The sequence below is a fragment of the Chironomus tepperi genome, unplaced genomic scaffold, assembly GCF_022539635.2.
Source record: "Chironomus tepperi strain 1889 unplaced genomic scaffold, CSIRO-AGI_Ctep_v1 contig_293, whole genome shotgun sequence".
Lineage (NCBI taxonomy): Eukaryota > Metazoa > Arthropoda > Insecta > Diptera > Chironomidae > Chironomus > Chironomus tepperi.
The window spans coordinates 291,672-316,375 of NW_027226415.1; the positions used below are offsets into that span (position 1 = coordinate 291,672).

General features: G+C 32.7%; 2 protein-coding genes across 2 annotated transcripts; both read left to right on the forward strand.

Annotated features, from left to right (window-relative positions):
• The first annotated feature begins 10,395 nt into the window (after nucleotides 1-10,395).
• Nucleotides 10,396-15,185, forward strand: LOC139092105 (uncharacterized). Its single transcript, XM_070642392.1, has 7 exons — nucleotides 10,396-10,558; nucleotides 10,623-10,691; nucleotides 11,038-11,158; nucleotides 12,053-12,108; nucleotides 13,997-14,055; nucleotides 14,124-14,182; nucleotides 14,921-15,185. Exons 1-7 carry the CDS (start codon nucleotides 10,396-10,398, stop codon nucleotides 15,183-15,185), a joined length of 792 nt encoding a protein of 263 aa, XP_070498493.1.
• A 7,049-nt stretch (nucleotides 15,186-22,234) lies between these two features.
• LOC139092106 (probable serine/threonine-protein kinase fhkB) lies at nucleotides 22,235-24,539 on the forward strand (the record flags this gene model as incomplete). Its single annotated transcript, XM_070642393.1, has 4 exons — nucleotides 22,235-22,462; nucleotides 22,530-22,684; nucleotides 22,855-22,913; nucleotides 23,969-24,539. Coding segments are annotated over exons 1-4 (1,013 nt in total), but the record flags the coding sequence as incomplete, so codon positions are not given.
• Between the last annotated feature and the right edge of the window lie 165 nt (nucleotides 24,540-24,704).

The following is a 24,704-nucleotide window of genomic DNA, read 5'->3' on the forward strand; positions in this document are numbered from 1 at the left end:
TTTTTCTACTTCCGCATGATATTACTTCATCAAATAAATTTTGCGGCTTGCACAGCTGTACATATTTTCATTCTTATTTACTTTTAACCCATAACAACAGAATTAAATAACAAAAAATGTTAAAAAATTAATTTAAAATTCTGCATGAGAAAATTTAATTTTTTAATTTCTTTATTTTTTGAAATTCAATTAGCGTGGGACTGGGGTCAGTGATATTATTAGTGAGTGTTATGATTCTTCAAGGTTGGAATGAATTTTCAGATATCGTTGTATTAAAGGTTGATGTCATTGAGAATCGGCTTCAGAATCATTTATCATAGTTCCATCCGAGTATAGTGAGTGGGATACCTTGGAATAAGGGATATCCCTCAAAACTCAACTACTCTTTATCCCCTAACTTATTATAAATTATTGTTATGATTCTGATTAGTAGTGTGCAGAATTTTCAACAGCGAAATTGAATTTTCCATATCCTAGGATTCAAGTTATATCAGCTAGTGTGATGCAGACAATGACATTTTTCTTCCGAAGCGTATGCTCTATCCAGCCGTGCTTCCTCATCTGTATCTCTTTGTTGATGTCTTGTTGACTTGCTTTTTGCAGCTAGTGTGATACGGCCCTAATAGACAAGAAATATGCTTTTACTGTCCAGATGGACCACTGTTAGGGTGGGTAGATGACTGGCTTTACATTCCCAAACTGCACAAAGTGTTCGCTAGGACACGGTAATGTCGTCGTATTAACGGTAAGACTAAAAGCTGCCCTGGCGGCTTTGTGATCGAACAATTTCGACTCATTGAATTATGCTGCTCAAGATACAGTGATATACAGGTACTCCCTAATATACAGTTATTCCTGCTCCATTTTTAAGTGTACGACAAATTACTCAATTATGAAAATTCAGCAATGAAAATCAGCAGTTTCAAATTCGTTTTTCTAGCACCATCTTCACACACGTTTACCTAAATTTGTCCTAAATAGTGCTATAGTCATTGAGCGCCTAAGCTTTGCTTGAATTGTCCCAAAACTACGCTTCCTAACATCACTTGCTTTGTCGTACTTCACAGCCACATTCCACTCTAACTTATGCATTAATTTCATTTAAATCTGCTGCCATGAGGGACCTCTCGAGTATATTTAATCCCAACTTCCTTCATAACCTTCAAATTACTCCAAAAAATATTCCCTTTAAATTCTCCACTAAAACATACGACCATAAAAACCAGTTTCTCGTCTCATATGTACATACAAAACAGCACTTTACAAAAATATTAGTTTTTTGATTACAATTCCACAAAAAGCCACACTCTTTTGGATCTCATTCAGTCCTTCCATTCACCATTTAACCATCATTTCACATAAGATCTCTCAACTCGATTCTCAATGCTAAGCTAAGCTTTAACAACAGACAACAGACAACAACAATGGCATGTTGAGTTGGGGGTAAGTACACACAAGTTGAAAGTGAATAAAAGTAACACAAAACTTTAGTTTTTTTATTCTGTATTCTGGTTGCGATTTAATCCAGCATGAAGTAACAAGATAGAATCTTTCTCTAGTACTGCTTACTAGCTTGGCTCTGTGTATGTGCACACAATTTTCCCATGTGAAAACATTTACAATTTTGTATAATCATTTAATTTTCTCAGCATTATGGCATGTAAGGATATGTGTTATTATGCGAAAAAGACAGAGAACATGGTATTATTTTTTGGGAAATAAAAATATATTTTATGGTACACAACTTTTTGGTGCTATTGTTTAAAGTTTTTTTTTCTCCTCTTTCTCACACTCAACATGACTCTACGTATCCATATTGTGATAGCTTTTTCGTGATGCTAATGCTGTCATTCTTATAAAATTTATTCTATTACACATTTTCATTGTAATGTTTTTTCTTTGGATTATGGGATATGAAAAAAGAAGAGTTGAGGGATATAAGTGTGAGATTTTGAGTATGTGTTGCATAGGTGGCTTGATAGTTTTGGATTTAAAGAGTTACTTTTAGTTGAAAATGCTATAATAATTGTAGAGGAAAATGTATCAAAAGTTTAAATAAATATACGATTAGTCGAACATATGCTTACTTTTAAGCTTGACATTTATGTAGCTAGCCATGATGACATTTACGTGTCATAAAAAGTGTCATGACAATCTACATAAATGCCAAGCTTCAATCTTCCTTACTTACTTACTTCGCTGACAGTATAGATCAATTGTGATCCATGCCCTCCCATAGATGTCTATTGAAACTAGCTCTATTGGTGGCTAAAGCTTGCCAATTCTCGATTCCAAGTTCAACACTGTCTCAATCGACAGTTTTCTTCCATGAATTTCCAAATTTCAATCAAGATGTACTAATTGCACTAGATGATCGACTAATCGCAGCCTGTTCTACTCGAAGGACTTTGAAATCAAAAATTTTAACAAGTGACAAAATTCCAAAAAGTCTTGAGTCACCCTTCTTTTCAATTGTAAGTAAAGTGCTTCCTGTAAATCTCGATTTTTGGATCAAAATCCTCACTTTAGTTCTTTAATTTACTTATGGATAGGATTCGTCAAAAAATTGGTATAATAAGGTGCATTAAATAATAAGGTGCATCCTAAAACTATAAGCTTGCGCATCTAAAATGCAAGGAATGCAGGGTTACGGTTTTCGGCCGAACTTTTCATAGAGGTCACATAGTAAATAAACCATTGAAAGTTACAAAAACAATGAACTTCAATAATAACTATTTTTAAAATTGACAAATTTATGACCCGTCAATTTTGAATTATCTTTTGTTTTTCTAAATTATTACTCCATGAAAATTGTTTACTGTACCTCAAAATTCCTCAGAATTTACTATATAACATTCAATTCTCAAACTTATTTCAATTCAGTTTCAAACACCGTGCATCAAAACATGAAGTTACTCAAAGTTATTCTAATTATAGGAAGTATTTCCTTAGCTACTTCAGCACCCAATACTTGGTCAAACTTGATTCGCAACAGAGGATTACGAAGACTAAATAATATATCGGAACTAATAAAATTCGAAAACATTTTGATGCCTGCAGTGAATGCCGAAGACAAGTGTCAGCAATGCGTCCAAGATAAGTTTGAATCTTTACATAATAAGGATATGGACGAAGCAGAGAGCATGATCATTCTCATGTACTTCTTATATACTTGCAATGAATGCAAAATGAACTATTTTTACGAAAAAGGTTTAAGCTCCATCATCTTTGCTATAAGGCAAGCAATTGATTACGAGGAAGAAATGCTTGGTGGATATGAAAAGTTCTCATGTGGAGCTATTGATCGTACATATTTTAAGAAAATGGTGTTGGACCTGATTAACTTGGTATTTGAAGAAGATGATTCCAAAGTTCATGCTGGAATTAAAACATTTGTTGATGAAAGGGAATCAACAGTTATTAAGATTGGCAAATGCATAATTGAGAGATTGGGAGAGAATGACTCAAGCATAGTAAATTAGTGACTCCAGACAATGTCAAAATATTTGAATTTTGTGTAAATTTGAATTCTAATAAATATTTATTTTTAAAGAAATGTACATTTTGTGAATATTATTTGATGATGATTAGCTCCTATTGATGCACTGTAAATTGGCGGGCGTTAATATAGCGTCTGAATGGGTTTCTGTTCCTGACCAGAGGGGCTATTCTGATAGTTTCTGAGTCTTGTTGCACACTATTTCTCTACGATTGTACGCCAGGGGATTTTATCAAGGCATTGACACACGTTTCATCCGGATGAAAGGATTCTTCATCTCCATACAAAAATTTCATCCGGATGAAAGATTGTATGGGCCGGATGAAAGCGGATGAAAGATTTGTATGGGCCGGATGAAAGGTTTATATGGGCCGGATGAAAGCGGATGAAAGATTTGTATGAGTCGGATGAATGCGGATGAATGATTTGTATGAGCCGGATGAAAGATGATGAATGATTTTAAATAAATTTTTAATTGAATATTTTTTACAAAAATCACAATTTAAGTTGTTTTAACTCATTGATATGAAAAAACTAGTTTCAATAATTACATTTACTCCTATGAGAAAATTAAGATAACAAATAACTATTTCCATGATTTTTCATTCTTTTTCGGCCAAAAATTCGGCTTTTCTCAAACTTTTTCACGCAAATATGAGAGAACTGATGTTAAATTCGGCTTATCCGATGAGTTTTTCAAACTAATATAGAAAAATGTAGTCGAAATTGGCTTTTCCAAAGATTTTTCACCACTATATATGATAATCGAGGTCAAATAAGGTTTTTCCGAGGGTTTTTCACCCTAATATAGGAAAATCATAGCTAATTATTGCTTTTTTAAGAATTTCTTACTCTAATAATTTAAAATCGAAGCTTATTATGGCTCAACCGATGGTTTTTCATCTTAATTTAGGAAAATACAGTCGAAATTTGGGTTTTCAAGGATGATCCTAATATGGGGAAATTGAGAATTTTCACTCAAATAAATGAAAATTGAGGCAAAATTTGGCTTTTTTAGGGACGGTTCACCCTAATATAGGAAATTCGAAGCCATAATTTGGCTTTTAAGAGGATTTTTCATCTTTATATAGGAAAATTAAAGCAAAAATGGCGTTTTCGAAGATTTTTAACCCTAATAGAAGAAAATTGAGGAAAAAAATGACTTTTTTTGAGGGTTTTTCACCCTAATGTAAGCCAAATTTAACTTGTTTGAGAGTTTTTCATTCTAATATACAAAAATAGAGGCAATTTAGGGCTTTTTTGAGAAATTTTCATCCTAATACAGGAAAATGTAAGCAAAATTAGGCTTTTTAAGGATTTTTAACCTTGTGTAAGAAACATGAGAGCTATTTTCAACATTTAAGCGATGAATATTGCATCATAAAATCCATATTAGTTATAAAAAACTCTTAAAATACGTAAAAAATAGAAAAATGTGTTAAAATATAGGAAAATATTAACAAATTTTACTCAATCTTAATTTTAAACTCGGATAATTCTCTCCTGTACTTTACTAAATATATAAAAATCACAGAAATTGCTTTCTAAACAATTATCGTTCTAAATAAATTAAAATAATAATTTATTTTTAATTCATGAATTAATTCATCCGGATGAAGTGTTTTTTTCTTTTTCCATACAAAAATTTCATCCGGATGAAAGATTTGTATGAGTCGGATGAAAGCGGATGAAAGGTTTATATGGGCCGGATGAAAGCGGATGAAAGAGGATGAAAGATTTATATGGGCCGGATGAAAGCGGATGAAAGGCTTATATGGGCCGGATGAAAGCGGATGAAAAGTTTATATGGGCCGGATGAAAGAAGATGAAAGCGGATGAATGATTTGTATGGGCCGGATGAAAGCGGATGAAGAGTGTCAATGCCTTGGATTTTATTTAAACATGTAGATTTAATAAACAGTGGTCGCTCAATTCTTACTAGTTAAAGGGCTCTGTGATTCCTAAAATTCGTGTATTTGTGAACAGCCTCCTAGCAGTCAGTGCATACCTAATTGGATGTTCGATTTAATGATCCTGACCTAGATTTAGGAGACCGGCGTGACATGGGCATAATGCCTGATTCAAATCGAATTTGGCATCAAGTCAGAGTTATGATGACTTTGGACAAGATTTTTGATCGATGAACCAGTTTGTGCCCTTGGGGACTATACATGGTCAGGTTGATGTTGAGGGTTTTTCAATTTTTTAGAAGCGATTTTTGAATTTTTTCTCAAAAAATCCAGTTTATCGACAATTTGGACCCAAAAACGTTTTAATTTCAAGGAGTTACTTTTAAAGGTTTTCGATGCCGAGACTTCGAGACCAAAATTTCAACTTGGTCTTGAGAATTTGTAAATTCTGAGATATTGGGAAAACTTCGTTTAATGGAAATATAGCAGAGATTTTGGATGTTATTCCAGCTTTTATGACGGTGTTAAGGGACGAAATGTGCCCATCGCTGATCATCGATGAATTTTTACCCAAAAACTTGCTCTGGTGCCTCATAGAAGGACATTCACGTTTTGGTGTCTTCAGACGAAATGTGACCCAATCCGATGCCTATCCAATGTAAACTAAACAGTAAACAATTTCACTATTCGGTGTCTTATAAAACAATCAATACAACAAACATGATCAAACTGCAGAAATAATGAAATTTATCCTCATAATAAAATTCAATTTAATTGAATTGAATTTCACACATCTGATCCATATATAATTGACTCTGATCACCCCACTCCATATCAGATTCCACATCATCTTCATTCTTGCAGCAAATGATATTTCCTTTTTCGTGTTCATCCTATTCAACTTACTCTCATAACAGCAATAATGAGACTATAAACTATTTTCCCATGTGAAAAATTTCTACAAAAACTATGAGAACAACTAACTATTTTAATAAGCTAATTTCATATCAAAGAGCACAAAAAGTCGTTCTTATTTTTTTTGTATGAATCCTCTTCGAGTAATAGAGAAAGGAAGAAACTTTTTTATATCTGTGCTGTGGGATAAGCATTCATTCTTTCACGTACGGATTCTGTTCTATGTGAAAAATCATCTAGAAATAAGTAACGAGAAACTTTTTTTTGTGTGCTTCTTTTTCCTGCTTTCTTTTCCGCTTACACTCGAATGCAGACTTATTGCCTGAATGCACCTATTGAATGTGAATATAATGCGAAATCATAGGAAGAGAAAAAAAAAATTTTCAATCCATTTCATTGGATGTTGTTCATAGTTGCGATGTGCATACAATGCACAATATATGTTGGATATATGCATCATCTATACTTATATCCATTCCTTTTTTTTGTGCTCTTTTTAATATTTTTTTTCTATACTTTGTTCATCTTTCCAATGTGTGCATTTGATGTAAGTTGAAAAATATGAAATTGAATGGATTCTACTTTTAAGTTGGGTTGAAGATGGTGAGCGCAGTTTTAGGATTTGATGAAATTTTGGATTATTTTTGGGGTTAAATTTCCAATATTAGATTATATTGGGTCAAGCCAGGATAGATTATTTCGGGTTAAATCAAAATTAAATCATTTTGGGTCAAACTGGCCAGAGTTGGCATAGTGTAGGTACCGACCAACGTCGAAACAGTGACTGACGCCCATCAGTAGTCGCCGGAGACAGAAGATAGACAGTCATTTTCCAACGCTGATACCTTGTTAGCTAATTCAGGATCTAATCAAATGAAATTATACGGGTTCAAATTGGATCAAAAGTAGAAGCTAGACCATCTTGGATCAAAAATCCAGCTAGACCATCCTTAATTAAACTAAATCACCTTTCATCAATCCAAATCGAATCAAATCAAATCGAGGATATCAAATCAAATCAACTCAGGTCGAATTAGATCAAACTTTATAAAGTATTGAAGCTTGAAAATTGTAAAACAGGAAACACATGAATGACTCGATATATACTTTCGTTTATTAAACAGAGGCAGAAGCCATAACACTTAGAAATTTGGTTGAAGACATTTATCGGGAATTCGAAAGAAGGCTGAGTAGGCCTTCGAAAGCGAAACACTTGAGAAAGTAAAATGGGATGGAGACCCAAATTGTTTCATCGCGATTGGATGCAACCCACAAGGAAAAAGACGCCCTGGTGCTCCAAAAGCTACTTGGCGTAAAAAAGGAAATCGGGAATGTCAAATAGATGTCAAAAAACAGAATATTTGTACAAGCTTTGTGATGTGACCAGTTAAAGAGTCAGATGGTACCAGCATGGTACCAGTAAGTAAGTAAGTAAGTATAAACAAATGTAAGTCTAGAAAACTTTGGAACTTTCTTCATAGAAATGATTTTAGAGTCTTTCTAAAATTATAAAATGTGACCGCTATTCATTGCATTTAAATTGTAGGAAGCAACTCAACGAGGATGATGTCAGTATTGAGAATGTAAGGAAGCAAAAGTACAGGGACATTTAGTTCAATTTATCAAGGATGCTTGAATTCTATAAATTTTACTAAGGCAGCCAAAATGATTTGAAAATGCTATGAACCGTATGACGTGTGCGAGACGTAACTGCTAGTTGTGCCGTGCAAAATTTAAGGTTGTTTACCACTGTACTAAGGGGATGGTACAACGGAACCCTTTAGCAGGCAAGAAGCATGGTCTCAAAAGCAGAGTAAAATGAGAGTAACCCTTGCAGACATGGTTAACTAGAATATGTAAGTAAAGTAAGTTCTCGAGAGCATGATCTGTACCTGTTAGCGGATCGTAGAAGCCTTTTGTCTTGGACAAACCCTGAACTTCAATACATCCAATTTGTAAAGTACAATCTATCTAAATCCACTCAAATTGTCAAAGTAAAACCAAATTCCACAATATATTTCTCATATTTGCATACAAAGGAAACAGATGCATTATGACAATTCAAAAAATGTAAAGCTTTAATAATCGATAATATGCTCTATACAGTTCCAAAAGCAACAAAAAAAGAAGGGAAAAATATTTTACCTCATTAGAAACATTTCGAACACATTAAGCAGGATTTCTTTTCCAAAGTTCACATCTTCCGTCGTTTATTTCTTTTCCTCCTTCGCTTTAAATACATAAAAATTTATGATTTTATATGAAATTTACTTTCTCTCAGCATTACATGTGAGTATGCATATAAGCTCATATATGTGGATGAGGATATGAGGATTGTGAATTTATGTGCGATAAATACATACACACTGTATAAATTCGAGCAAAAAAAGGTATAACATTCGATTATACTCGTATATTTCTTTCTCTAACCCATTCTTTTTATGGATGTTGAAGAGCAACAAAGTCTTTCGAGTAATTGCAATTTTTTTTTTCTCGTACTTCTATGTTGCGAGCATTATTTCCATTGAAATTGACTTGAATGATTGAAAATAATGGAAGATGAAAGCTTTGAGAAGAGGAAAATGCAGTAGTTTTGAATTTGTTTTATGGGTCACTGGCTTATGGATGAATGGATAATGATTGCGATTGTTAATGGTGTGAATAAATATGTTAAAGGGAATGCAGCATGAATGTAAAATATGTTTATATTCGTAGGGATAATGGCGAATGTTATTAGAAGATATGTGGAAGCTTCTGCAATTAAGGGAGATTCGAGTCTGACTATATTGGTCAGTGGTGAGCAGCTTGTGTACTGCGGTGCACTATTCTGTCGTAAAAAATCTGATGAGTTGTGGAAAATTGTCCAGGCCTGAGGATTTTTGTGGTACAAAAAAGGATCTACCCCGGTAATGGGAGTTATAGGGGTAGGGAGTTTAGAGAGTTATACTAGGTTGTAAGGGGTTGTGGCCAGTTACAGGGGATTATAGGAGGTTAAAGGGAGTTATAGGGGGTCTTTGGGGGTTATAGGGAGTTATAGGGGGTTGTAGAGAGTTATAGGGAGTTGTAGGGAGTAATAGGGGGCTGTTGGGGATTGTAGGGTGTTATAGGGGGTTATAGGAGGTTATAGGAGAGTATAAAGAGTTATAGAGGGTTATAGCGGATTATAGGGGATTATGGGGGGATATAGGAAGTTAAAGTCTGATACCGAAACTGACCAAATTCCTCAATACCGCTAAATATACAGACTGAGCAATTTGACGGGATAAATTTGATAAAGGAGTGAAATCCTATCCGAAGCACTTACTGGAAGATGACAGCCGAACAATCATGCTAGGGATGGTAAGACTTAGAATCGACAATTCCCGAGATCAACTTTTGTACAAGTTGAAAGCAATTTAAGGTAAGCTAGGACTGGATTAACCACAAAGACCCAAAGTAATCCACTGTTATTAATGGCAACAGATCACATTGCCGGTTCTAGAACTAATAGAAACAATCAATCGATAAAGACAGTGCTGCACTTGATCTAGCTTTCAGACGACATCTATAGCAGGTCATGGACCACAATTGAGTTATGCGGTAAATAAACAAAAAATCAATGAATTTAAACTTGAACCATTTCAATCGGCTCATACACACATCAGACACCAACATTCCTCGATGACTAACTGCCAAATATTCTCTAATGACTTCACAAAAAGAGCTCTAAAATTGTGACAATATCACAGTCGTCATCTCATTACCAAATGACCACGAATCAAGAATCGAAATAAAAATAATGTGAAATGACAAATGATATTGGGCGAGTATGATGATCTCCCTCACACTGTTGCTGATGTCTGACACAAAATGCATGTGTGTATGTGACATTGATTGATTTTAAAATTCGAATTTAAGCAACAATTAAATATCGATTGCTCAATATTAAATTTGAATTTTTTATTTAATCGAAATATTTTAGTTGATGATTGGACATAGCACGATAGATATCGGACCTAAAAAGTGATTAATTTAATAAAAAAGTGAATTTATTTATTTATTGTGTCACAAATAATTTTTGGATATAAAAAAATGACAACACAAATCCCAGAAGCAATAATTAGACAGTTACCTGTAAAACGACAACTACATGGAGGTTTTGATATTGAATATAAGCTGAAATATACAGGCACTGTTGAAACTGATAAACGTACAATGAGTTTTGTCGATAATTTGTGGGGTATTGAAGTGACAGGTGCGATGACAAAAAAAAATCAATGAATGAAAAATTGTTAAATATATTAAATGAAAAATTGCAGGAGGTGCTGATCAATTTGAACCATTGACAATCATTGCTGTACGTCGAGTGGGTCTTGCGAGACGAGCAGGTATTGTTGGGGGTTGTGTGACTCAAGGTCGGGATACTCTGAGATTATTTAAAGCAGTGATGGGGAACTTGTTGCTTTTCGTGGCACATGTTGGTAGTTAAGCTCGATTGGAACAGCACATGATATACGGTACATGGCGTTTCCAAGGATTTTTGAGTATCCCCTGCACACAACACATTGCTTTAAAGTGCTTGGGAGATGCAACATTAAGTTCTGATAAGACCTCATCATGCTATACTCTTAAGAATCACCTTAAGACATCTCAGACCCGAACCTTCGTGTCCCAACCTAATATCCTTTATATAAAAACTGCATCAAATATTCAATAACAACTAACTCTTCATAGGCATACGTGTTGGTGATTATATCGTAAGAATTAATGACACACCTGCTGACGGTTTAACTTTATTGGAGGCACAATTGGAAATTCAAGAGTCAGGAAGGCATTTGAAGCTTTTCGTTAAGGGGTAAGTTTTAAACATTTGATTATGTCTGTGATGTCACATACGTATTTCTATTTTTTGAAATTGGTTGATTCACTGAAGTGGATTATTCAATTGTTGGATGTATAATAAGATCTTTTGGATTTTTTAAGGTTAGTTTTATAAAGTTTGAAGAATTATGTACTATTTAGGTCAGCTTTTATGTTTTGGGAATGGTCCAGATTTCGAAGTTGACTTGAGATCATTCCGGATCGCAAAAAAAGGATTAAAATTTGGATGGAATTTTTTCTGCTAGCTCTTGTGAAGTATAACATTTTAAATAAATTTCAATCGACTCTTAGCAAATTCTGGTGGACGTAATTTGACTTTCCTGAGCTACACAAATGAAGAAGGCTTTGCTAGAGAGCTTTTAGGGTTCGTTAAACCTCTTTTAGCCTTCTTGAGCCTTCTTGACTTGTGTCGCTCGGGTTTAACATCTGAAATATGCTTTAAAATCAATTCAAGAAGCTTATTTGAATTTAAACATAAGTTTATGGGTGGATATGGAGGAATGAAGGGCAACCATAAGTAAATTCTGTTGCCAAGTGTCAGATACATCTTCGTAGCCAACCATGGCACCAAAAATTAAACTCTAATTACAGAAAATTCCTCGCATAATCAATTTCCAATTCTTCCTACAAAATCATGATCCAAATATTAATGAGGACCATAAAATTATATTTAAATATGCTCCATTGTAGTAAATCCACCCCACCGCTAAAAACAATCTTCAATGCCGTCTCATTTCAACCATGAAATTGAAGTTCGAGATCGAAAAAAATTCAACAATTGAATAACTTTTTCATTTTATTCATTCTATCTATTGCTGAATATTTTTGCATTTTTTTATATATCCTCATCTCCCTTTCTCATTCGCAGCGATGAAGACAATGACAGTGACGACGAAAATGTTTGTGATTTTTATTTTAAGCCACGTAAGTTTCACAAAAATCAAAATTGTGCAATTGTTTTGCTTTTTTCGTTCGTCGAGAAATTCCTTTGATTTTTTTTTTTAAAGAATTCGAGATGTTTGTCTCAATTGAATGACAGTGGGAATGATAACAATGTAGATTGATGAGTCAATTTTGCATCTTGAGGTGATGAAAATATTCGAGATTGTTTCTTCAATCAGCTGGTTGTGATACGTGACGAGTTGATGATGTCATGATTGTAGATATTGTTATGTAGTTTATATTGGGGAGATAGGCTTTAGTATAGGGCAGATACTGTGGCTATTGTTGGAATGGGATACCTTTAGTGGTCTAAAAATGTATATAGAAGTTCATGGAAGTTCTGTAGTAACGGGGATGCTGAAAATGCATGATTTATATATGACACTTTGCCATATAGTCAAGTAGCACCCAATAGCTCAGTAGTAAGAGCGTGTGACCGAAAATCGTAAGAAGTAGGTTCAATTCCCACTCGGAATCCTTTATTTGAAACTGAACCTTTTGTGTTAGATCATATCGTATTGTCTTGTATGACCAAGAGATGCAAATGCCGTCAACTCTGTAGGAAACTAATTTGTTTTACTAAAACCAGAGCTCCAAGTCAGCATGAATGTTATATGAAGTCGTGACGACTTGAGTCGACTTTTTCATACAAAATCCGAGTCGACTTCGAGTTCTGTCTAAAATATTTCAAATAATCTAAAAGTTTTAAAGCTTAGTTTCAATTTCAATTAATTAATTATGATTAAATCCCTTCAGGAGTGCTATTGACTCATTACGCAACGTTCTTAGGACGCAGGGTTAGAACTGATCGAGATTTTGTTAAGTCTCAAAGAATGAATGGAAATTTTGTTAAGCATGAGATGAGGAAGGGTTAGGACTCAAGAAATAGATTTTTACTTAACCAGGGTTGTTAAAAACAGAATCTGGTGTTTTCAGTAAATGTGTCACATGTAAATTTGTGTGGATATGTGTGGATATATGTAAAAATTCACATATATCCCTACAATTTTCCCTGTGCACACATGAAATATGTGTACACATTCTGTAAAACAGAATATTTTTTAACAACTCTGCCCGTAACATATGAACGAACCTTTATCACGTTGTATTCCGTTTGGGATCATTTGTTTAACATGTAACGCAAAAAATAGGAATCTTTAACCCCCTCCCCGTAATAGAATTTGTTCGAAAAATCAACAAAATGTATATGAAGCCTCAGACCGTGCTTCACACCCCTCTTTCGTATCGCAATATACAAACGACTCAGATTGAGCTTTAAATCCCCTTTCCTTTTCCAAATATCCAACAAGTCCCTGCAGACAGCTTTATATTTCATACCTTTCCTGTCTCATTAAATTTCCTTCAAAAAATTAACAACATTTTCATCCAGTCGCAGTCTCTTTATAAACTTTTTCCATCAACTCCTTTTTCCTTCTCCATTTTCTTCATTTATGACCTTAAACTGAAACTTATTTAACTTAAATGAGGAAATTAAAAAATTGTCTCTTTCGATTTTCTCGTCCTCGGCTTCCTTGCAAACTCGACATTAGCAAAAAATCTGTTTTAAATTTGAAAAATGTCGACTAGAAGGAAGAGACAGAAAATTTCATTAGTCACTTCCTCATCTTGTGCCTTTCAGCTTTACGATTAACCCCCAAAAGAGAGATTGCATAAAATATGAATTGAAGCTAAATTTGAAATTTCCTTCGTTTTCCTGTAGGAGATTCATGAACAATTTTATTTTTTTTGTATGCGCGAGAAGAAGAAGAAGCAACAAAAAAAAAATCCAATTTTCCATGCCTGAAAATCTAATTTTTAACATTCTTTTTCTCTCCTATTTATTTTTTCATTGCTGCTGTTCTGGCTACAGTTTCTGCAAGGGATCTAGATTTGTTGGAATGGGAACGTCGACGAAAGAAGAAGCGTGAAGTAAGAACAATAATTTGCAAATAAGTGAAAAATGTTTCTCATGTTTGCTAATTTTTATTTTTCCATAGTTGAACATGTTGCTGTACCAAGGCTTTCCATGGAACGATCGAAAACGTATAATTTACAAGTAAACAAGAATATTCTTTTATTTTTCATTTCACGATTCACACTAAGGAGCAAAATATATTGAAATAATTTGCATTTATTTGAGGTCAAATGCGAAGCTATCGACCATCTGTTTATCTTTCTTATTTTCATTTTGCCTCTTTGAATGATATAATGTTGGTCAATAGCTATGATTTCAGATTGTGGTTGACTTTTTGCTAATTTTTGTGAAACACGTGTAAAAGCACGTGTCAGGATGTGTTTTTGGTGATTTTTCTTATAAATTGATAGAATTAGAAAATATTTTGAATTTTAATAGACTTTTGCTAACTTTTTAAAGCAATATAAGCTAAATTAGTGACATAAAAAGCTTTGAAATCGATAAAAACTTCAAAAAACTTTTCGAGGTGGAGAAAATTTTTAAGTTCGTGATTTTTGAAATTTACTAAACCGTTAAATAACTATTAAAAACTAGTTGATTTAGGTCAAACTTAATTTGACCGTTATGACATATTTTTAAGTTTGAATCAGTTTTAAGCAGGTTAATCTAGTTAAATCAGTGGTGTACAACCTGTATGCATACATAAATTTTTGAAAGTGTCATAAATTGCATCCGTGTGCAATTTCGGGCGAGGCTTGCTATGCATAAAAATTAATAAATTTCAATACTTAAAGCTTCTTAAAGGTTAACATTTCCATCATAAAACCACAAAATTCACTTTACATCCATTCGATAATTCATTTCCATTTCTCACTTCAGAGAATCAAATTGCTACCTAGTACCAAGTACAGTTCTTATCAGACATGAGAGAGAAATTTGTATGAAAGCAACAAAAGAGGAATATTTAAAGAATTTACGCGAATTGGCAGCCGAAAAAGAAGAGCGAGAGCGTTTAAAGAAGATGGAGGAAGAAGAATCAACAGAGGAATTTGAGGCACTCGCGAGAGAATCAACACAGCAGCAACAAGAAAGTTTACAAGAGGAATTTAGCGAAATAATTAAGACAACATCAAGTGCTGAATAAAATGAATTGTAAATTTTGTTATATTTGTCAGAATTTACACCTCAATGGAATGTCTAAAATCTGATGAATTGCTTTAATTTTTTATGGAAAAATTAACTTTATGATTATATTTAATGAAGATGAAGAATTTAGAGATTAAAAATGATGAAGAAGACAAAAAAGTTTCAATTAATATACAAAATAGCTTTAAGGTTTAATCTTATCTAAAATACTTTCGAAAGTATTTCGTCCCAGGAAGTTTAAGATTTATCAATGATACTGCAAAATGATATTCATAATTATGTACAGTAATTATATTTTATTCAAAATGAAATAAAAGTTCAAAATATATAAAAATTTTTAGAATTTATTTAGTTCAATAAACTTTTGTGAATGTTTGTGGAAGCCACAAAATTATTCAAAAATCAAAAGTTTTGATTCATAACATTTTTTTGTGGTTTTTCTAGATACTAAATGGAATTTCAGAATGTTTCAAATGTGTGTGTGGGAGACCACAGAAATGTAATTGATTAAAGTGTATCAAAAAGCATTGAAATATGAATGCAAATGATGACTTTTGGGATTATTTGAAAATATTATGTAGGAATTTAAATTAATTGAATATAGATCATACATATTATGGTCAACAACTATACACAAATTATGAAACATTAAATATTTACTATTGCTAGACGACAAAGATAACAATTTAATAATAGATTGGTAAGAATTTAATCATCATCTTGACCGTGAATATAGAGTCACTAGTTAACCAGAACAGACAAGGAAAACTTTCATGAATATGCTCACAAAATTGAATAAACTGAACTATATTGATTGAGTGTACTCATGAGCACACTCATTTAGTTGAGTATTCTTATTGTCTTATAAAGTAACTTGTCAATGAATTAACCATTTAGATATCTCTGTTAAAGTTGCATTAGAGTTTCCCGAAGTTTCGGTTTTGAAGAGATTTCGAGACATCAAAGCTAAGGTCGGGACAGGTGTTGATCTATTATACTATTAACCCTCAATTCACAGATTCGCATACAAATGGCAACAAACAGCGTCGACATACAGGTTAATATAAACAGACCGAAAAATGTCTTTCGCAAGAGATAATTTGCGAAAAGGACTACAAGCAATAGTTCTATAGGTAAATGACACATCCCGGGTTTTGTCAATTGTGCCTCGAAATGCTCTTTTTATTTGAATTAGGTACAAAACTTATAAACTAAAAATTTGATGGCATTTGCTTCCATTTGATTCATTAAATTTTATTTATAAATATTATAAAATTGAAAAAAATATTTTGAATGAGACTTGATGTCTGCTCAAAGTGTTCTCGAAAGACAAAAAGTATAGGAATAAAGTCTTTGTACAAGGGTGACTACAGCGAGGGATCAAATTTAACTAACTCTGATGTCAGAGTCACACTGGTCTTAAGACACTATTTTTCGTGTTTTTCATGATGTGACACTTCTATGACCTATTCCTTCCTGACTTTATTTTCAAGCTTTATCACGAATCTTATAGCATCTTATTAAATTCTTATAAATCACGTTATCCAGCATGATTAATTAATTTTCTGTAACTAATTTATAAAATTCACTTAAAATAATTAATATCTTCAACTTTATCCGAATTTCCTGGTTGACTTACTCCTTCCTCATTTATCTTATCGTCGTATTAAACCTTTTCACCCGATAATCTCGGTCGTAGCCGAAAGCAGTCAAAATATTTTGGTTTCACTCCTAAATCACATCTCATGTCTCGTCTAGAATGAAAAATCCATTTAATTACATCAATTACTTGAAATTTAAGATTAATTAAAAATATTTTCCGAACCAATTTTTTTCTCTCCACAACAATTATAGCATGGAATAAGGCACGATATCTTTATTTTTATGTACTGAACAAATCAATTTTTCATTTTCTTTTCATAGACTCTTTTTCTTAAACAATAAACGATTCGACTGAATTGGAGCTAAATATTGCCGTTTTGTTATTTTGTTTCAGTCACGAGTAAAAGGAACGAAAAGAAATTTCGAGCATAGCAAATAACTCACGCTAATCACTCAATCAATTATTTCTCATTTCTCGTTCTCTTATTCTCTTTTTATTTGCTCGCTTTTTTGTATTTTGTTGTGCACATTTCAAAAATAAAGCAAGTAATCAGTTATTTAAAACAACGAAGGAACGAGATAAGGAAGAAGAAGAAAAATTGCATGACTGTATCTTGTCTTGTGCTGTTGTATTTGTGCATCGAATTTTCACGAATTTAAATGTTTCATTCTACTTGATTTTACCCAGTTTTAAGAAAATTGCATTTACTGCAAGAAAATTTAATCGATGTGCGTGTTTTTGACAATGCTGAAATTTTGTTGGACGTATTGTCTTTAGGCTATAGACTGTCATGACTGAAGTATCTTATGCAGGATCTTAAATGTTAAAATTTGTTAGTAGGACGTTGCCGCAAATCCGATTTGTTTCCATATTAGTAAAACAAAAATAATAGACGTGGTGCCGTCAAGTAACATTAATGTTTTACCGTCCATGCGTTGATGTAGCGGTGCCATTTCAAAGTACCATTTAGGGTAAAACTGCATTTTGCTGCTCGGAACATGCTGTTGAAAATAAGTTTTTTATTTGTTAATTTTCCAAGAAATGATTCGGCCAATTTAGTCATTCTATAGCTTAAGTTCCCATTATTGCTGCAAGGCATTCACACTGAATTTCTATTATTTAGGATGAAAGTTTGTCTTTGTATCGAACTAAATAGTAAACTTCTATTTACTGGTTACATTACTGAATGTGAGTAATATTAAGTTTAAGAAACACTGCACTAGAAAACATTAAACAATTGACTTTAGATACTACTTAGAATATAATGCAGGGTTTGCTTATAGCAACGGCACTGAGATCGATGATCTGTTGTACCATCCCAAATTCTCTAAAAAATGCCGAAATCCTTCATAAAACCAACAATGCCCAAACAGCGCTGTTTTGGTATATCCTCAACAACCGCGAAGTCCGTTCCAAGATGTTTGTCTCGCTGTCTACGTAAAGACCTGGCTTTGGATGCGATTGATAAAATTTATCGTCGTAAAAATGGATCTAAATTAGTCGTCATTGTGACTTTTTGAGTTATAAAAGAGCTCATGGACAACTATAGAACTTTTGAAAGGAAGCTGTTGATAGACATAATGTTGCAGTTGGTATTAGAAATTGGAACATGGAATCCAGCAATAGAACCAACTTCAGAGGACTTCAATATAAACAGCACTACCTATGTAAGTAGCGGAGTTCTAACGAACACGTTGTAATGCTCAGTTGACATGTGTTGTGGAAAGTTTAATAATAATTGCAAAAGGACTCGACAATGACGCTCGTCAATTAATACTGAAACTCCTCATAAATCGACTTCAGATCAACAAGAAAATGCGTTCCCAGAAAACCATCATCAGCTTGTCTTTCAAACAAGTAATTTCATCAATTTTACAATTTGCTGTTGCAGAGTTTTCAACAAAATAGAATTAAAGTTTCAACAATAGATTCAATTAGTCAGTCAATTAAACTATATCAGAACGAGTGTGTGTTCATCTCTAAAGCTATATACTTTTTTTTATTCATATGAAAAAAGAGAAAAAAAAGAAAAGAAATTCTAGCAAAAAAAAGAAACTTTTTAATAATTTTTAACCCTTGTGTATAGTTACAACTTGTTTTACTGTGGTATTTACGTTAAAAATCGACAGACAGACATAAAACAAGTAAAAAAAGGTGAAAAACTTTAATAACAAATAAATCCATAAAAAATCCCATCCTTATTGTGGCAGGTGCGTGCTCATAATTTTTCATTTCCCATTCCAATTTAAGAAATACAAAAAATTTTTGATTGAACAAAGAAGGAAGAACAAAAAACTTTTGCTGCTTCTTCAAGTTGTTCCTTCTATCTATTTATTAATCAACGAGAATATTGAATGAAAGACGAGCTAAATTTACATAACAGATTAAAAAAAAGAAAGAAAGTTTCTCGTAGTTTCTCGCCGAGCAGAGGAACCGACAAAAAAAAGATTTACATGTTCTGATGTCATATTGTCTGCCGCATCAATCAAATATAATAAAATTGATTAATTCTGTTTGGGTTTAGTGGAAATTGTTGCGTATACAGCAAGAAGAATCCTCGTAGACATTTTCATTTAATTTCCAATTTTGGATGATAAATTGTTGTGTTTATGTTTTGATGTGCCCCCCTTTTTTATGCCATATTGAAGATCAAGTTAAGCTTTCGTGTTTTGAATATTCATAAAATAAAAAAAAAGTTTTTGTTGAATTAGGAAGGAAAGGGTGTTTGGTTGCTTACATTTTTGTGAGAAATAATTCAGATTTGTGGGTAATTCATGCTGAATGAGTTAGACTTATTCAAATTTAGTTCAACTTTTTTTGGTATAATTTATTTTAGTCAAGGCTCAGACACTTATCTTGAGATTAGGAAAATTATGGAATTTTCTAGTTCAGAATTCTGGCCCAGGCCGGCATGACTCAGAGTTATCTTTGAATTAGATTTGATTCCGACAATATTTCATAGTCATGCCAATCTGCTGTCGAATTTCGGATCTATTAACCGTTATGCTATTTTGGTATGATTTTATTTTATTAGAATCTAAAAAGGATTCTCTAAATTCGAAGTCGATTCGTATTTTACAGAAAATCTTTCAGAAATCATTTTAAACACGAAGTTAACAGAATTCCTGTAAATTCGTCTATTTAAACTATTAGAGCCTAGAATTTGAAAATCCTGACAACTAAGGTTGACTACCGAATTTTGAAATCTACACCAAAAAATTACTCAATTTTAGCTTGTAAAAGTATGCAAATTCTCGAATTACGGAAATCTTGAATATAAAAAAATAAGGATTCGTTTTAAGCTTTAAAAAAGACTCGAGTAACACTAGCGACAAAGAATCTGTTATAGAGCTTTGAAGGTTCCACAAAAGTGGTTTTATTGAATCCGTCTCATTTTCACCTGTATTGCTCGGTTAAGTAGTCTCTCACACCCGTTAAAGAATGCCTTAACCCAAGCTAATTCTAAAAATAACATCAAATGACGGTCAACGCTTTTTAAATCATTATCATTATGTTCGCTAGAAGAGCCATACGATGTGTTTATGCACTAAACGAAGATCCGAAGGCACTGCGATCCTGATTTAGTAAATATTTAAAAATCTCCTCGACTTAACTTGACCTTAACTATAGAAAATAGAAAAAAAGTAATCAAGTTCAAAACAAGTGGTCAGATTCTTAGATTTAGTGGTTATTGACCCACCTTGAAGAATTACTAAGAAAATGTTAAACAACCAATCACAAAATCAAGCATAAAATGCGCTATAACCTTTAAAATCTCTCAATTTTTCATACAATTCCTTTCCATTTTTACTCTTTCTTAAACAATTTATCAAAAAAATGAAAAAAAATATACGAGAACTATCATGTTTTAAAAAGCATCATGAAAGATTTCTGTCGGAAAAAATTTCAGCAATGAAAAACTTTTCCTTTCAAAACTTTTTATTATTTTTTTTTGTTCTTCTCATTCTATTGTTTTGTTAAGGTGCACTTCTGCCTTCATGTAAATAAAATTGAATGAGAAAAGCTGTTGATAGTTTGATGGAAACTATTTTGTGTATGCTCATGTCTCGTTGGAAGTTAAATTGTTTGCATTTCATTTAATAATTTTTACTACTTTATGCTTTATCATCATGATGAGTTGAGATGAATTAACAAAAAAATAGTTGTGTAAATTAAATGCAATAAAATTAGCACTTGTGTCTAATGTAATTAGGAAATGTGAACTAACACAAACATGCTTAATTGCATAAAACAAATGAAATTTTGTGTGTGGATATTTATAACAAAATAAATTCACTGATTTAATTTTGTTGTATTTTTAGATTATTGTTTAATTGTTTAAAATAGATTTAATTAGTTTTTTTGTTCTTGTTCTGATGAAAAATGCGTTGTTGAATTCACATTTGCTAATTCTAGATTACACTATGTAATTTGTGATAATCTATTGTTATACATATGTTAGAGATTTTAAAATCTTAATTTTAATTATAATCATTTTCACTATTTTTTTTTTAAGTTTTGACCTTAAAATTCTTAAAATCATATCTATTCATTCGGTTTTTCACAACAATTCGTCATTTTCTGTAACAATTTAGTTTTTTGAATGTTTTAATGCCTTTAAAAATTCGGAAAACGTTTATTACAAATTATTGAAGCTCGTACGTAGGCAAATAATGAATAAATATACTCACGGTGCACCTGAGCCCTAGAAACTTTTTGTGGCACACCATATCAAACATAAATTTTCATGCGACTCACCAAATCCGTTCAATATTCTATTGATCTACCAAAAACCAAAAATCTAGACCTTAAATCTCAAAAACAAAACTCTCGGCTTGAAATTTCAGCTATTGTATTAAACTTTTCATGTACATATGCTAATTTTTTAAACATATCCGCGGCATACCAGTGTCCATTGCCATGCAGGTCATCCACTACTGGTATAGAGTCTCTAAACAATAGTTTGAAACTGATTTGATCACATTTCAACCAATTTCGATTATGTCCAAATAGTGGTTTTCAATTCCGAGATGTAATTGCATGTAATTTTAAAAGAAACCAGAAATTAAGTCTGGTGTTTGGTATATTTTAATCCCGAGATTAAAAACCTAGTTCTGTAACCAATCCATATGAAACATTCGGGTTACGTGGGAAGCTGAAGACGAAATAAAGCTAGATGTAGCTTATAGAGGTACAGAAGGGTAAGATGCATACGACTCCACAGGGAATTTGTCAGAAAACACACAAAATTGCCAAAAAAGTTCATAATTGACAAAAAGCGTTCAATATTCTCTCATTTCCTTTGTTCCTACTCACAAAATCCTAACGAAAAATTTTCATTGTACACACAGTTTTTTCTTTAGGTCACTCAAAGCATTCAGCTTATACTTACATTGTATACCATTTTAATTTTCAATTTTAGAAGTAAAAGTAGCAGCAAAAAAATGCCTGAAAAAATCACAAAATCATCGACAATTCATCAAGACTACGATGACGAGAGTGAAACATCAGAAGCACTAGATGAATATGAGGAATATGAAGAGAAGAATGACGATGATGATGTTGAAGAAAGTTGCGATGATTCAGGTGAAGAGTTAAAAGATATAGGCGAATTGCTAGGTTTTCGCGTGACAGGCGGAAAGGATTTTTTTATGCCAATAACAATTTTTCATGTATGTATGATATTTATGATTACTTCCTCTATCCGTACAATCATTCAATCTCTCAAATGTGAAACAGGTGAAGGAAAATAGTCGAGCTGAAAAAGCAAATTTAAAACTCGGCGATGCAATTTTATCAATCAATGGAAGAGACACGGAAGATATGACATTAGTTCAAGCAAATAGATATCTTGGTAAAGTCGCAGGTGGTGATGTAACGCTTCAAGTCGCAAAGTAATGATTTCAATTTTCAATTTCATATGCATGCATATCTACTTTATATATATATATCTAATGTATGCATACATACTTATGATTTATATGTGAACTAATTTGCAATTCAATTTTTGCTACCATTTTGCTTTTTTTTTCTACTTCTACGTCTCTCGTTATTCCATGTGTAGATTTGATGCAAACGAAGATGATGAAGATGTGCAAACGATTGAAGAGGTTGTGCTTGAAGGTTTGTGTTTGAATTTGTAAGATTGATGGAATTGATTCAATGGGTGGAAAATTATTGGGTAAATTGGTATATTTTATGGATTTGTAGTGTTGAATGAACAAGCTAGATGCTGGATTCGTTTAGCTGGTTCATCTATGTATGTGGGTTTTGGATGGTATATCCCTTAACAGACAATGTGCATACTAACTCAAATGAGCGTCCTTATGATTATACTCAATCAATATAATTGAACATGCTATGCTCGATTTCGTTCGAAATACAACTCATGAGTATACTCCTTGTCTGTCCGGGGTAATAAATACTATGTAGAATTTGAACCAAGAATAACAATGCATCTTTGTTGGGAACTGAATAACTAGATCACTTATATTACGATGTATTTGGTCCAACTCAACAATAGAAATCTGCTGACTTTTTTTTTGAAGTTCATTTATTTATAGCGACTTAAAAGTTGTGTTATAAATTTTTAACATTTTTGTCGAGACTTATGTCGTTTAGAGGAAAAAGAAGGAGGAAGCGATAATTTCTTAGAATTCTTTTGTTCATCCTTCGTTAGTCTGTGATATTATAAGGGACCGTTCACTTATTACATAGTGCGAAAATTGAATTTATTAGTACCCCCTCTCCCTTCATCCCATCACATGTCTACGATTCCAATTTAAATACAAATCAATAATCCCGAGTATACATAATATATAAAGGGGATTCAGAGTAACCTGAATAAAGTTCATCCTCAAAGGCAGACTTTGAAGTCGACTCGATTTTTGCATGAATTCGAGTCGACTCAAGTCTACCGACTTCCAGCTCTGCTCTAAAGAATAGAAAAGCTAAGTTGAATGAGACTAGAAAATAGAATGAATCATATCCATCCTAGATCTATGATTGCATCAATTTAACAAAAATATTTCCTTTGTCAGCACTTGAACCAGCAACTTAATTGCCATTTTCCATCAAAATCTTATTCCATTATCTTACAAAAATTCACAATTTCATCTCCAAAAAAATTCCACAATTTCCTCACTTGAAAATTCATTCATTCCAATTTTATATTTAAGGTCCCGTAAGTCTTCAACAAAAGCTTCGTCAAATGCAACAACAACTATTATCAACGATGACAGATATTCCGCCACAAATACAATCAAAGCTTGCAATGGTTACGACAGCATTAGAGCAATTTATGACAATGGATCCGGATACACTTGAATCATCATGGAATCATCAAAATGATGAGAATGTGAATGAAAAAACATCATCAATGGAACGTGAAGCATCGTATGAGAATGAGAAGCAATTTTCAACAATTGAGGAAGAGGAGGTGGATGAGGATGAGATGGATAAGAACTTTGAGCACATTGAAATGGATGAGAATTTGTCAAGTACACGCGAGACTTCATATTCTTTTGAAGATTTAGCTGTTGATGATGATGATAGAAAGCAACATGAAAATGGCAATGACGATGATGATGAGGATGATTATGAGAATTGTGAAGATGAGTCCATTTGTGAGTCCATAAAGTCAGAAGAAATGATAAAGCTTGACGAGGAGAAGCGAAAGAAAAATGAAAAGATTCAAACTTTACAAAAGTCATGGCAAAAGTTGTGCGAAAATCAAAAGACCATCCACAAGTAAGTTCCGTAATTTATTCAGTTTTTTGCTTTTTTTTTGATGGCAAGACACAAGTGATAAGGATGATGTGTAAATGTTGACCTACATTGACTGAAAAAAGTTATTCCTTAGTTTTATTTTGAAATGGGACATAAGCAGCACCAAACAGTGATAAAATTTAATCT